This window comes from Diplotaxodon limnothrissa, linkage group LG3 (assembly GCF_057381915.1).
Source record: "Diplotaxodon limnothrissa isolate DT_005_m linkage group LG3, D_limnothrissa_male_GT1.1, whole genome shotgun sequence".
In the NCBI taxonomy this organism is placed as follows: Eukaryota; Metazoa; Chordata; class Actinopteri; order Cichliformes; family Cichlidae; genus Diplotaxodon; species Diplotaxodon limnothrissa.
In genome coordinates this window covers 14,166,777-14,179,248 of record NC_140598.1, presented here as the reverse complement: position 1 = coordinate 14,179,248, position 12,472 = coordinate 14,166,777, and the positions used below count along the sequence as shown (strand labels likewise).

The 12,472-nt window shown below is 42.0% G+C and overlaps 1 protein-coding gene across 2 annotated transcripts in view; it reads left to right on the top strand.

Annotated features, from left to right (window-relative positions):
* The window catches only part of LOC146634600 (protein NLRC3-like), a 720,577-nt gene that overhangs the window by 80,924 nt on the left and 627,181 nt on the right, over nt 1-12,472 (top strand). For both annotated transcript variants that reach the window (XM_085377952.1, XM_085377961.1), the window contains one exon: nt 647-823. In XM_085377952.1, the coding sequence (XP_085234078.1) occupies nt 647-823 (177 nt within the window). The remainder of the gene's footprint in view (nt 1-646; nt 824-12,472) is intronic.

The following is a 12,472-nucleotide window of genomic DNA, read 5'->3' as shown; positions in this document are numbered from 1 at the left end:
CCACCAACACAGCGGTGACGCAAATCTGAAGGCTAGACCGTCCCATTTCACAGCCTCGCACTTCCAGCCTTTTCGGTCTTTGAAGGACCCGGCCCACGTAGACCGCGAATACCGGGTCCTCCGAAGGATGCAGCCGACGTTTTGGGACACAGCTAGTGTGCGATGTTCTTTCAGTGTTGCACTTTGTAGACGCTCCCTGAGCACTGGTCTCACAGCCAGCTGCACATAGAGACCAGTGTTGTTAGTCCAGGTCAGAAGATGACTTATTGGAATGAAAATGAGCTTGTAGTTTGTCTGCTTTAATAATGTGACTGGAAAAAGGTGTTGGACTTCAAATATGTCCATTTCTTTCACACTTCACCTTTAAAAGTGAAGCCTTGTGGTTCCTGGAAGGAAAAACACGACTTTTTCAAGTCTTTGTCCTGTTTTTATGAGAAATGTACGACTTTAATGTGAAACATTCAGAGTTTTTTCTCTTGTTGTGTTTGTTTGAAGCTGCTTCCTGTTGGCTTCAGCTGTTTGGAGTTTCCATTTTCTAAACTTCTACATTCTGAACCTTCTTCAGCTCTGAACAGATGATGAAACACTGAATGATTTCAAGCTCACACTTTGTCTAATAAACTTACATCTTTCATTCTTTATACAGATTGAGTCACTGTGGTTTGTCAGAGATCAGCTGTGATTATCTGGCAGCAGCACTGAAGTCCAACCCCTCCCATCTGAGAGAGCTGGAGCTGAGCTGCAACAACAAGCTGCAGGATTCAGGAGTGAAGCATCTGTGTGGTTTCCTGGAGAGTCCAGGATGTGGACTTGAAACTCTGGGGTCAGTCAGCATGTTTTAGTTGTGCTGAGATGAATATGATGTGAAAGTTGTGCTGACACTAAACTGCAGACATCAGGCTGATATTATACTGATCCACACTGAGGATCTTCATGGTAAAGTCTGTTTTCTTCTTCTCTGGTTTAGTCCATTGACTGCAGCAGAACAATGTTCACATTTCAAACCTTCAAAGAAGAAGAAAAATCCTCCACTGGATAATTCACTGTGAAACTCTCCAACTCTTCATTGCACCTTAAAGTCTGTCTGACACTGAAATCCAAAGCAAAATGTGCGTTTGCTTTACAGACAGCAGTCCAACACAAACATACACACATCATCCAAAACACAGTCCAACATCCAAATCTCCTCCACTGCCAGCATGAATGATGGGAAAGAGAAGGAGGAACACTCTGACATTCAGGGTTAGAATGAGTTTCATGAAGCAGACTGTGAAGATCAAAGCTGCATTAGAAAGCTTACATGAATGAATGAGTGGACAGAAGTGGACAGAGATCATCTGAAGCACTTCAAAGGCTTTAAATCAGCACATTTCTCTTTATTCTTTATCAACTCTGTTAGTTTCTCTCAGTTTTCTGTGGAATGAAGCTAACAGCAGGCTAATAAGATGCTGACCAATAGGTTTCTATTAAAGGTTGTAATTTGTATATGAAAAAGTGCTTTGGCTCAGCAGGGATCAGCTTACAGGTAGAATACAGCTGCTGGATGGGATTAGCATGTCATAGCTATCTACCAAACTGCTAACTGGGGGATTTCAGGCCATCTATGGATCATTTTTGCTAGCTGTTTATTCAGCTTAGGCTCACAGGGCTGCAGCCTGTGCCCTAGCTGTCATAGGGCAAGAGGCGTGGTCCACCTGCACAGGTGAGCAGTCCATCACAGGGCCAACAGAGAGAGACAGAGAAGCACTCTCTCACATCCACACCTACAGCCAATGTAGAAGCACCAATGAACCTAAGCAGCATTTCATTGGACTGTGGGAGAACATCCAACCTCCACAGAAAGGCCAACAAGCTTCAACCTACAACCTTCTTGCTTTAAGGCACTAGTGCGAACCACTTTTCCCCATTTCAGCCCAAATCCTGCATCTTCCTGTTTCTGACTCCAGGCCAGCTCCACTAACACTTTCTCATCAGACACTGCCACCTAGTGGAGGAAGTCTTAGTCCCATTTGAAGCTTCAGATTACAGTTAGTTCCTTTACAAAGAGGTGGAGGTGGTGGGGCCACAGCACCATCATCACTGAGTGCCATAGGACACTTAACCTTTGTTTCCATATGCTGGGAACTTCCTGTTGTTCCAAGGAGGACTGGAAAATGTGTGAAAACCTCCCAGTCAGTTCCTCACAGCACACTTCAATCATTTCCCTCCCACAGCATCAGGACCAGGGCTTTTCCTCTCTTTGGTCCCACTAAGAGATTTCCACACAAACACCTCATCAGTGGGACTCTCAGAGCTACCAGCCCTTTGCTACAATCACAAAGCTCTTCATTGAAATCAATGATATCAAAGCTGGAATCAAATGAGTCCAAGTCTTCTGCTGATTCAGCATCACATTCATCTTTGCTCCTTGTTCTGCATCCCCACCATGGACTTCATTCCTTTCCAAGCCAGCCTTGAGTGTCCTTTATTCAGCTCATCCTCTGCTTTACTTTTACACCTGATTTTAGCTGCTTTATCTCTCTTTCAACAAGTTTCTGTGCCTCAATCTTTTTCTTCTCTCCCTCATAACAAGACAGCTTCTTCTGCCTGAGAACATGTTGGAGTGATTTACTAATCCAGGGCTGCTTATTGGGGAAAATGCTTCCTGTTTCCAAAGTAATCCCCATTTTTCCCAGAAAGAAATGCAAGTAGAAATCGATGATCTAAGTGAGAACATGAGCCTTTAACAATAGCAGCAAAATATCTCTCCAATCTCAATACTCCCTCTCTCGACCTCTGGAACACCAGAGGTCACAATACATTGTGTTGGGTCACTCCTCGGCCCACTCAGCTGCTTCCATGTCCATCCATGGCATCATGGACATCGGGGTCACCACTCCCGCTCTGACCCTCTCTAGCCGTCCTCTGGCTCAGCAAATCAGACAACCTCATGTCATCTAAGTGGTCCAGTAATAAACACCAGCTCCCCCTCGAGAACACTCCATGCGTAAGATTAGGTTTTTTCTGCGTCCCTCTCTTGTGGTCCATCATGCCTCGGGCCTCCAGGATCCTCACCCCCCTGTGGTCGCCGAGATCTTCTGTAAAGCAAACAAAACACCTTTTCCTGCACCTCCCTAACTTATCATCTTTGGGACTCTTTAATCAAAAGCCTGATCCTAATTATCTTCTTGACTTATTGACTTGTATTTATATATATTCTTCAACGTTACTCATCATTTTAAAACTCTTAAAACGCTGCTTTCACGTCCCTGCATGCGTTTCCTGTCGCTTGCCTTATCTAATCATCAACATCCTGTACACAGAAGTCTCGCTGCTGCAAGGCCTCCACTCTGACCTAGAATCTCCTTTCACAAGAAAATCATTATAAGCGCCTATTCTACTAAAAGATCCAAAAAAAACAACCACTTTAATCAATTAAGTTTAAACATATAAGCAATTACTCCTGCATACATTTTATCATAGCTAAACGCTGCCTTGAAACAACTCCTGTGTGTTAACACTAACTTCATTTTAAAACTCACATTTCCTATGTTATAGCCTGTTTTTGGTACAGCCTTTTTATTTCATCTTGCTCCTTTGATGTAACAATACCTTCTCATTCTAGTTTATCAGACTTAACCAAAATATATGCTTTCCTTCCTTTGGTCCTTCTCTAAAGCAAGAAACTCCTATTCAGTTCCTCTTTTCTGTCACTTGTTACAGGGCCAGCTCAAGTTCAGTTAAACGCTAAATTAATTTGAGGCCTTTTGCCCGGAATCAATACTGTCATGTGTGTTTATGGACTCTGTGTCTGTAAGCGTGTGCAATCCTTCAATAACTCATATCATCCTCACAGTAGATTGGCTAATCATAGCGCTAGCCAAAGGCTCGTGACCCACAAGAGACGAATTGAGCCACAACTCCCTTAAAGGCACAAAATGCAATATGTATAAAAAGCCATTTCTACGTATAAGCTCTCCCCTTTATCCTAAAAATAAATCTATGTAATATCTGTATGTGTGTCTTCTATTCATTAATGTAATTGTCAGTTATTTTCTCTCTTTATTTTACCTTCTTCTTGTTTACCTCTTTGTTTGTGACGTGGACATCCCTAAACCATCCTGAGTTCCGGCTTCAATTTCAACCCAATTGTACCCTCTATTCTCGCAGTCGAACTCGTCTGGGCTTCACCTTCCCACTGGCCCCTGTGCCCTTCTCTTAGTGTCCTTTGTTGTCTTGTGATCCCCAGCAAACACAGTCTGTTTCTTCTCTGTTTCTTCTCCGTTGCTCTTTTCAGTATTTTCCTTTTAGATTAAATCCCAGCCTGGCAAAATATCCCATTCAGTGTCTTTAAACAGTTATGTCACACTGTTCTTACCAGCCTGCAGTTCACCGTGCATTTTCCATCACGTGCTTTTCTTCCATGCTGCTGCTGGTATCGTCAGTGTAGTTTCAGTTGCACTGTCTTTTGCCTGCTGTTAATTCTTGAAGTCCACGATGTTCTGTCGGTCTTCATCAGGAGATTAACTGTCCTATGAGCTTCTTCTCAGGATCGGGACAAGTGGGAGGTCAAGCTGTAAAATTTTAAGCCAAAATCTGGCCTGTTTTCCTCCCAATTCTGTTAATCAATGGTTTTGTACTCAAGATTCTAGGTTGAAAGAAGTCCACCTGTATTGACACACTAAAGCATACAATTAATATCCTTTTCATTTCTTTTCTTAAAACCTCCATTTGCTTCATCTGCCTGGAGTTTAACTCGTATGTTTCTCTCTCTGTGTGCTCACTTGTCACAGTCAGTTCCTTTTATGGGCATGCAAAGTTCCTGTCACACACACCATTTCCTGTCAACCTTGCAGCTGCTCAGAACCATATTTTCTGTTTCTATCTCTCCTGTTTTGTTTTTTTTACAGGCTAATAAAACTCTTGTTTTACTAAGTCTTGATCTAAAACAATTCACCCTTATTTCACGCACACACTTCTAAATATACTAAATTCTTTGCGTTTGTCAGATCGTCTCACACACACACTGCCTTTTCTCTCACACTTCCACTTCTGCACTCACTCTACTATCAACTTTCATAGTGTTATTATTATTTATTATTTTGTACAAATCACACCCAATCACTCAAAACCTGCTACTCACAGCATTCACACACTTAAACTGTGACAAGAGTTGAGGAATATACTCACAACACGCTTTCCTAAGAGTATTTCAGACATGCCTTTCATAATCAGAAAGAGCAAGTCAAAGAAAACAATTGAAACCTCTATTAATTCTCACAGCACACACATAGAATAGAAAAAATAAAACACACCAGCATTTATTGCTGATGAGAGGTTACTCCTAAAAGTAATATGTTAGTCTTAAATATATACAGTGCACTCACTATATTTATATATCAAAACTCAGTCAATTACTATACATCCACTACGGCAACTCAAAACTTTATTTATAGCCCTCTAATGAACATAAATGGCGTCTTAAACACACACTCAACAATGTTTGCAGCAGTATTTGTAAAACCAACTGTGGTTTAAACAGTTCACTGCTGACTAATTTGCATTTTCACACTCACACACACACAGTCTAAAAATAGCTCCAGCACTGCCTCAGACTCCTTTCACACAGAGATCTCTTATTTTATATTACAAAGACGTCTTATATTTACAACCACTGTCACATCTGGCAGCTTTAGCGCCTAAACAATTTCGACAAATTTAAGTTAACGGTCCAACCGATAAAGTCCAACTTTTTTGTGATCAATTAACCAGTATCTGTCCAACAGTTTCTGGCCTCATCTCTAAAATCCCTAACTCAATTTAAAAGCGTCAACCAACCCAAACTTTGCCTGAAGCTCTATTTTTGGCATTTCACAGCCAAGGCTTACCCCGAAGTTTTAAGTTAAAGTTACACGCCCGAAGTCCAACTTCTGCTGGCCAAAAAAGCGCAGACTACCGTTCCAAACGGTAAGGAGACTCTAACTCCTAGTTATTCTGGAGTGCCCCAAGCTCCACAGTGACCAACTGACTATCCCTCTTCGAGGACAATGCCTAAGCGTCCTTGGCATTGGCAAGCGTTACCTCTGAGCACTGCGCTTCCTATCAGTCCAACTGACGTTCTTGAATAATTTATAATACTTTGGAACAACAGTAAAACAGCCAAAAAAGTGTAAGACTGAAGCAGGTCCAACCTTATAACCAATACGGGCTCCACCCCAAACAATAACCAAATTCCCTAATATACTAAAATCACTCAGCAGTCCAACTGCTTTCCACGGTCCAACCGTATTAAATCCTTTAGCGGTCCAACCGCATTCAATCATTTTTAGCAGTCCAACTGCATTAAATCCTCAGTACTGTCATGAGATTCTCATCAAAATCAAAGCAGACATTCCCCAGTAATTTCAGTGAGTAGACTTTAATTTGTAATGTCCAATTTGGCACACTTTGGAAATAATTCAACAGGTAGTGCCTTACCTTTGGATAAGCGGCTTAGAACAACAATGAGAAAAAGAGAGCTGATTATTAGCTCATCAAAACACAAAACAAAATCACAATGAATTATCGGTTAATTTCATTTAAAATAATTCATTAAGTATTTATGTACAATTCAAATTAGTTAATTACATATTTTGTTGGTTTGTTTTCTATTTTAATTATTTTACTGACACATTTAATGAATTATTTAATGATGTATTTATTTAATTCACGTTGCTACTCCTGGCCCTGCATCGTTGTTCATAAATACATTTTATTTGTCAGCTTCACCCATCAAAGTCAGGGGGCGGGGTTAATGCTGATCAAGTCAAAACCATTGCTTTGGTCTGGTGGGCGTTCTTTTAGTGGGCTTTTCTCAATACTAAGTAGGCCTACACACCAGGGTTTGGACATGTGTGGACCCAAACTATACTTTTGCCCTTTTTTGTGTGTCACCAAATACACTTTAATATTTTCTAGACAAGAATGTAGTGGCATAATCTTTAACCTCTTTTGGCTCCAAACAGAAGTGACAGACTTGAGCAGGGTTCATTTAAAGGCTGACAGAAGTGGAGTGGTGACGGGGAGATGTTTGACAGGACAGTGTTTCAGCCTCCACAGGTTCATGTTGTGCTCCATCAGTCAGTGAAGATGAAGTCAGTGCTGATGAGGCTGTAGAGTGTGTGAGGGATGTGAATGAGGATGATGAAGATCTGATGATAGCAGATAAAAACAGGCTGCAGAGACTTTGAGCCATACAGGGCACACAGTGTGTGTACAGAACAGCTGAAATCATTATGGAGGCCTCACTGGGATATGGAAGCATCACAGTACAGCTTCAGTGAAGCATTAAAGTCTCTGATATGAGATGAGAAATGAAGCAGCCAGAGCTTTTTCATGAGTGGAAACCCACTGTGACTGTGAGCTGCTGCTACAGCCTCCAGATTAGCCAGCAGCTCATCCTGCTCAACATGGACCTGTGGTCAGAGTGTGTGCTGGATAATCCGGCCCAGGATGAGGCCAAACTGACATGGGATGAAATGTCTGTCACATAATTGAGCTTAGTGTAGTTTCATTTCTGCACAATTTAAAAACAACCAAAACTTTGTTCTGTCTTTTCTATGTTATACTGTAGACTTTCTCTGATACTGTGTCCAAAAGGAGCAGCTTTTACTTTGAAGGGGAGGCGTCTTTGTTTCCTCTTCAGGTTGGATGATGGAAGCAAATTAGTAGCTGTGTCCCAAAACGTCGGCTGCATCCTCCAGAGGCTGCATTTGAAGGCCGATTACATCACAGCCAGGCGATGAAGGCTGTCCGTATTTGTCGACTCCTTCAAATGTGCCCGACAAATGAGTCCTTCATTTCCCGGAATTTGAAGGATTCGTCGGGTGTGTCCTTCGTGGCCCACCATATCCCAGAATTCATATCCCAGCCAAATTTCAGCTGCCAACAATGGCGGCAGCTACTAAGTTTTCAAATTACTCTTATTAATCTTTCTGGGTCACAAAATAAACTTTTAACATATTTTCAGGCGAGAAAGTAGCTGTTTAAACTTCAAATATCTGCTTGGTTTATCAAGACATCGCATATTTGCAAAAGTGTGCCGACGTTTTCGGAGACGTCTGTTACCCACCCGCTCGCTAGCAAGCCGGGGGGTTCAATGGTCACTCCAGCCGGCGAGAGCAGCGGACACCCGGCTTCATCGTTTTCAGACCCCGCTCTTTCGCTACTCAGGTGAAACACAATATATAAGTCACTCGGATAACTTAAAAATGTAATTGTTTGCCTTTTTTCTGTGTTTTATTTGTTCCGGAGTAAATCGGTTTGGCTGAGATCAAAGTTCCTCCGGGATTTTCACACAGCTGAATAAACGTTAAACAGGAAACTGATTAAACAGAAGTGTGAGACGGTCGAGAATTTACGCCAGTGTCCTGTTATATTTTAGATAGCAAGGAGCAGACGGCCGAGTTTATTAAACTCCACAAAGACAGCGGTGACGCAAATCTGAAGGCTAGACCGTCCCATTTCACAGCCTCGCACTTCCAGCCTTTTCGGTCTTTGAAGGACCCGGCCCACGTAGACCGCGAATACCGGGTCCTCCGAAGGATGCAGCCGACGTTTTGGGACAAAGCTAGTGTGTGATGTTCTTTCAGTGTTGTACTTTGTAGACGCTCCCTGAGCACTGGTCTCACAGCCAGCTGCACAAAGAGACCAGTGTTGTTAGTCCAGGTCAGAAGATGACTTGTTGGAATGAAAATGAGCTTGTAGTTTGTCTGCTTTAATAATGTGACTGGAAAAAGGTGTTGGACTTCAAATATGTCCATTTCTTTCACACATCACCTTTAAAAGTGAAGCCTTGTGGTTCCTGGAACGGAAAAACACGACTTTTTCAAGTCTTTGTCCTGTTTTTATGAGAAATGTACGACTTTAATGTGAAACATTCAGAGTTTTTTCTCTTGTTGTGTTTGTTTGAAGCTGCTTCCTGTTGGCTTCAGCTGTTTGGAGTTTCCATTTTCTAAACTTCTACATTCTGAACCTTCTTCAGCTCTGAACAGATGATGAAACACTGAATGATTTCAAGCTCACACTTTGTCTAATAAACTTACATCTTTCATTCTTTATACAGATTGTGGGACTGTGGTTTGTCAGAGATCAGCTGTGATTATCTGGCAGCAGCACTGAAGTCCAACCCCTCCCATCTGAGACAGCTGGACCTGAGCTTCAACAACAAGCTGCAGGATTCAGGAGTGAAGCATCTGTGTGGTTTCCTGGAGAGTCCAGGATGTGGACTTGAAACTCTGGGGTCAGTCAGCATGTTTTAGTTGTGCTGAGATGAATATGATGTGAAAGTTGTGCTGACACTAAACTGCAGACATCAGGCTGATATTATACTGATCCACACTGAGGATCTTCATGGTAAAGTCTGTTTTCTTCTTCTCTGGTTTAGTCCATTGACTGCAGCAGAACAATGTTCACATTTCAAACAGTGAGACTCAACGTATGGCCCGCAGCCCACACGCGGCCTGCCCACCTTCCCTGATTCAGAGAGAGGGGACCCTGATTAACTGTGTAGTGTTCTTCCTCACAGTTCTAAGTATCAGACACAACAATGAATAATCCACAGCTGACTGTCTTTAGCAGGTCAAAGGTCACGGCACACAGCAGACAGTGGGAAATATTATAACTCTGATCATTTATCAGCACATATCCATATGTATAAAAACAAAGCTGACACTGTGAGACTTGATCAGAGGTGTGATCATCACAGCAGAGGCCTTTGTGTCAAAGTCACTGAGGATCAAACAGAAACACATGAAGCAGATTTTCCTGTTCTGGCTTTTTATAGCAGATAACCTTCAAAATATTCTGCAGTCCATCAAAAACTGAAGCAAACCATGAATCAACATGTGAACATGAGCTGATGCTGCTGAAGTGAAGCAAAGTTACAGAGGTTTGATTACAGACACAGCTGAGAGTTTGTAATCTGTCATCATTTTAAAAGGTTTACATTTCTTCAGTATATCCACATTTGCAGCTGGTACCTCAACCTCCACCTGTCCAACACAACTGCTGTCCACTGCCTCCATGACATTGTGATTTTGCTGTTGGTCTTCTGTCAGATCTTCATCAATCACTTCTGCACGGGGCACACCTTCAGACTCTGCAGCTGCATAACGAAAGCCTGTAAGATAAAATTAGACATAAGGTAAATGTACACCAATATTCCAATGACAGGTGTGTAATTCATCTGGAAGTTATGTGCGGATTAGTGTACAGTGATAGCAATTTAGTATGTTTTTAGAGGGGGGGGGGGTTGTTTACCTCCGATGGGTGCTCTTTTTCGCTTCCGTTGCGTACGCCTTGAGTGCCGGTCCGAGTCTGATACAGGTATGTCGTCATGCCCCATGTGCAGTGTTGGTTCCCAGTCTGGATTTGTTACATCCATTTCATATGCTGGTTTGCCTGCAATAATGCCAAATCATAAGCTACTCAGTCGACATGATGTGGTTCTGCAGCATCACACATTAGCATGTTTTATCTCATTATCTATGACCTCAGCACGTTGAAAATAACACTAAAAGCCTTTCAAGAGTGATATGAATTAATTTAGAACTCACCGGAAAGAAAATGCCGTGAGCAAACCAACAAAAAGCTGGGGATTGCAGAGAACTCGATATCCGCTCGTCTCACCGCTGCAATCCAAGCCTGACGTCTTTGTTTAGTAGTATCGGATACATGGGATCCCTCACGTTGCCTCCAGGACGGAAAACGATGAAAAGAGAGCCCGTTATCCAGCTTCTTGCCTTCACGATCGTGTTATCTAACGTTGCAACCGACAACACAACACGTACGATCCATAGCTGAAATGGTATCCTTTGGCTGGCCTACTGTCATGGCGGAAGGGGGCATGGCCCATCTCCCGTGACATCACGCTCCAAAGCCCTATAGGTGGGAAAATGTACCATGTCGACCAATCAAAAATGATATGGAAACATGACATTTGGTTGTTTAGCAAAAGGGGGAAGTTTTAGGAGTGACCGGCAAGAGAGAGCGAGTGAGCGAAAGAGAGAGAGAGTTTTGATACGTGAGAGATTTGTGACGTTTACCGTGTTTGGTCTCAAGTTAGTTTGTTGTCTTGTGTATTTAGTGTGTAGCTGTTGTTTTGTTTTGTGTGTCAGTTCTACTAGTGATCGTCACAGTTGCTGCCTTAAAGCCAACAAAGGCAGATTGCAGTGTAAACGCTGAGTGACACACCTGCTGTCAGACCTGCAGGTTTATCCCTGTGCTGTTCTCATATGTGTTAGAGTGACACAAACTATTGTTTGACACCTGATTGTTCTGTAAATAGTTTGAAATGATTATATGAAAAACGTCTGAGCCTTGGCTGCATTTTTTGGTAAATAGTACCATATAACTTTGTTGTTTGCAAAACGTGTGCGTATTTTTAAAAATGTACAATCTCTATTTGCATTTCAAGTTATGAAGATGATTCGTTAAACATGTGTGTGGTTTTTACAGTCAAAATATCACTTTCTACGTGTATTTTAAATTTTGTCTGAATTTAGATAAATTGTGCTGATACAGTTGGTCAAAATGAGAAAATAACAGATAAACTGTTTTTAAAGGTAAAATATAGAGGCCACATCAAAAGTAGTCAAGAAGGGTTAAAGGCTAAAAGCAAAGTTGTCACTGTTGGGTCTGTGTTTCCACAAGCCCCACTAATTCTAGAGACTTATTCATCATGAAGAAAACAAGACAGTCGATCAATCGATTATTTGTGCAAGGAAGGCCTCGTCTGTGTCCACCACGAAAATGACCACAGATCTGACCTCCTCCTGCTACCTTTTATTGGGAGACAGTTCACACAAAACACGTCAGAACAAAGCCACGCCCCCTTTGTTCTAAGACAAAGCATTTTATGTATATGTGTGAACTTCTGTAAGAGTGTGTGTGTGTGTGTGTGTGTGTGTGTGTGTGTGTGTGTGTGTGTGTGTGTGTGTGTGTGTGTGTGTGTGTGTGTGTCAGACCTCCTGCTGACCAAAGGGTCGTAAACCCAGGAAGTTTACATCAAAAGAAACAGATCTTCCAGATAGGATGTATCTACAATAAAACCTCCCCCAGCACAGAGTGGTTGGAGAGGTGGCCAGGATCAAAGGAATGGCTTTGATCCTACTGCTTGAACTAAGACTGTACAAATTTAAGAAACACAATGGCAACATTCAACAATTAGACTTAACAGTCACCAAGTACTGTTTATATTTGTGTGTATTGCTGCAGCTTTTTTGAGTATTAATTTGGTGCCTTTGTGTGAAATAATGGTATTGTGAGTGATCCATATAGTCACAAAGAATAGCCACTTGTTTCTGTGCTACCAAAGTTCCCCGGCTTTCATTCAAAATGTGTTTATCGTCAGCACCTGCACATTAAACTACTTAAACATTATAAATGTCTTCAAGCTCACACTGAGGCCTGTGGGGTACTATCAGCCACTGAGACTGTACACACATTTATATGT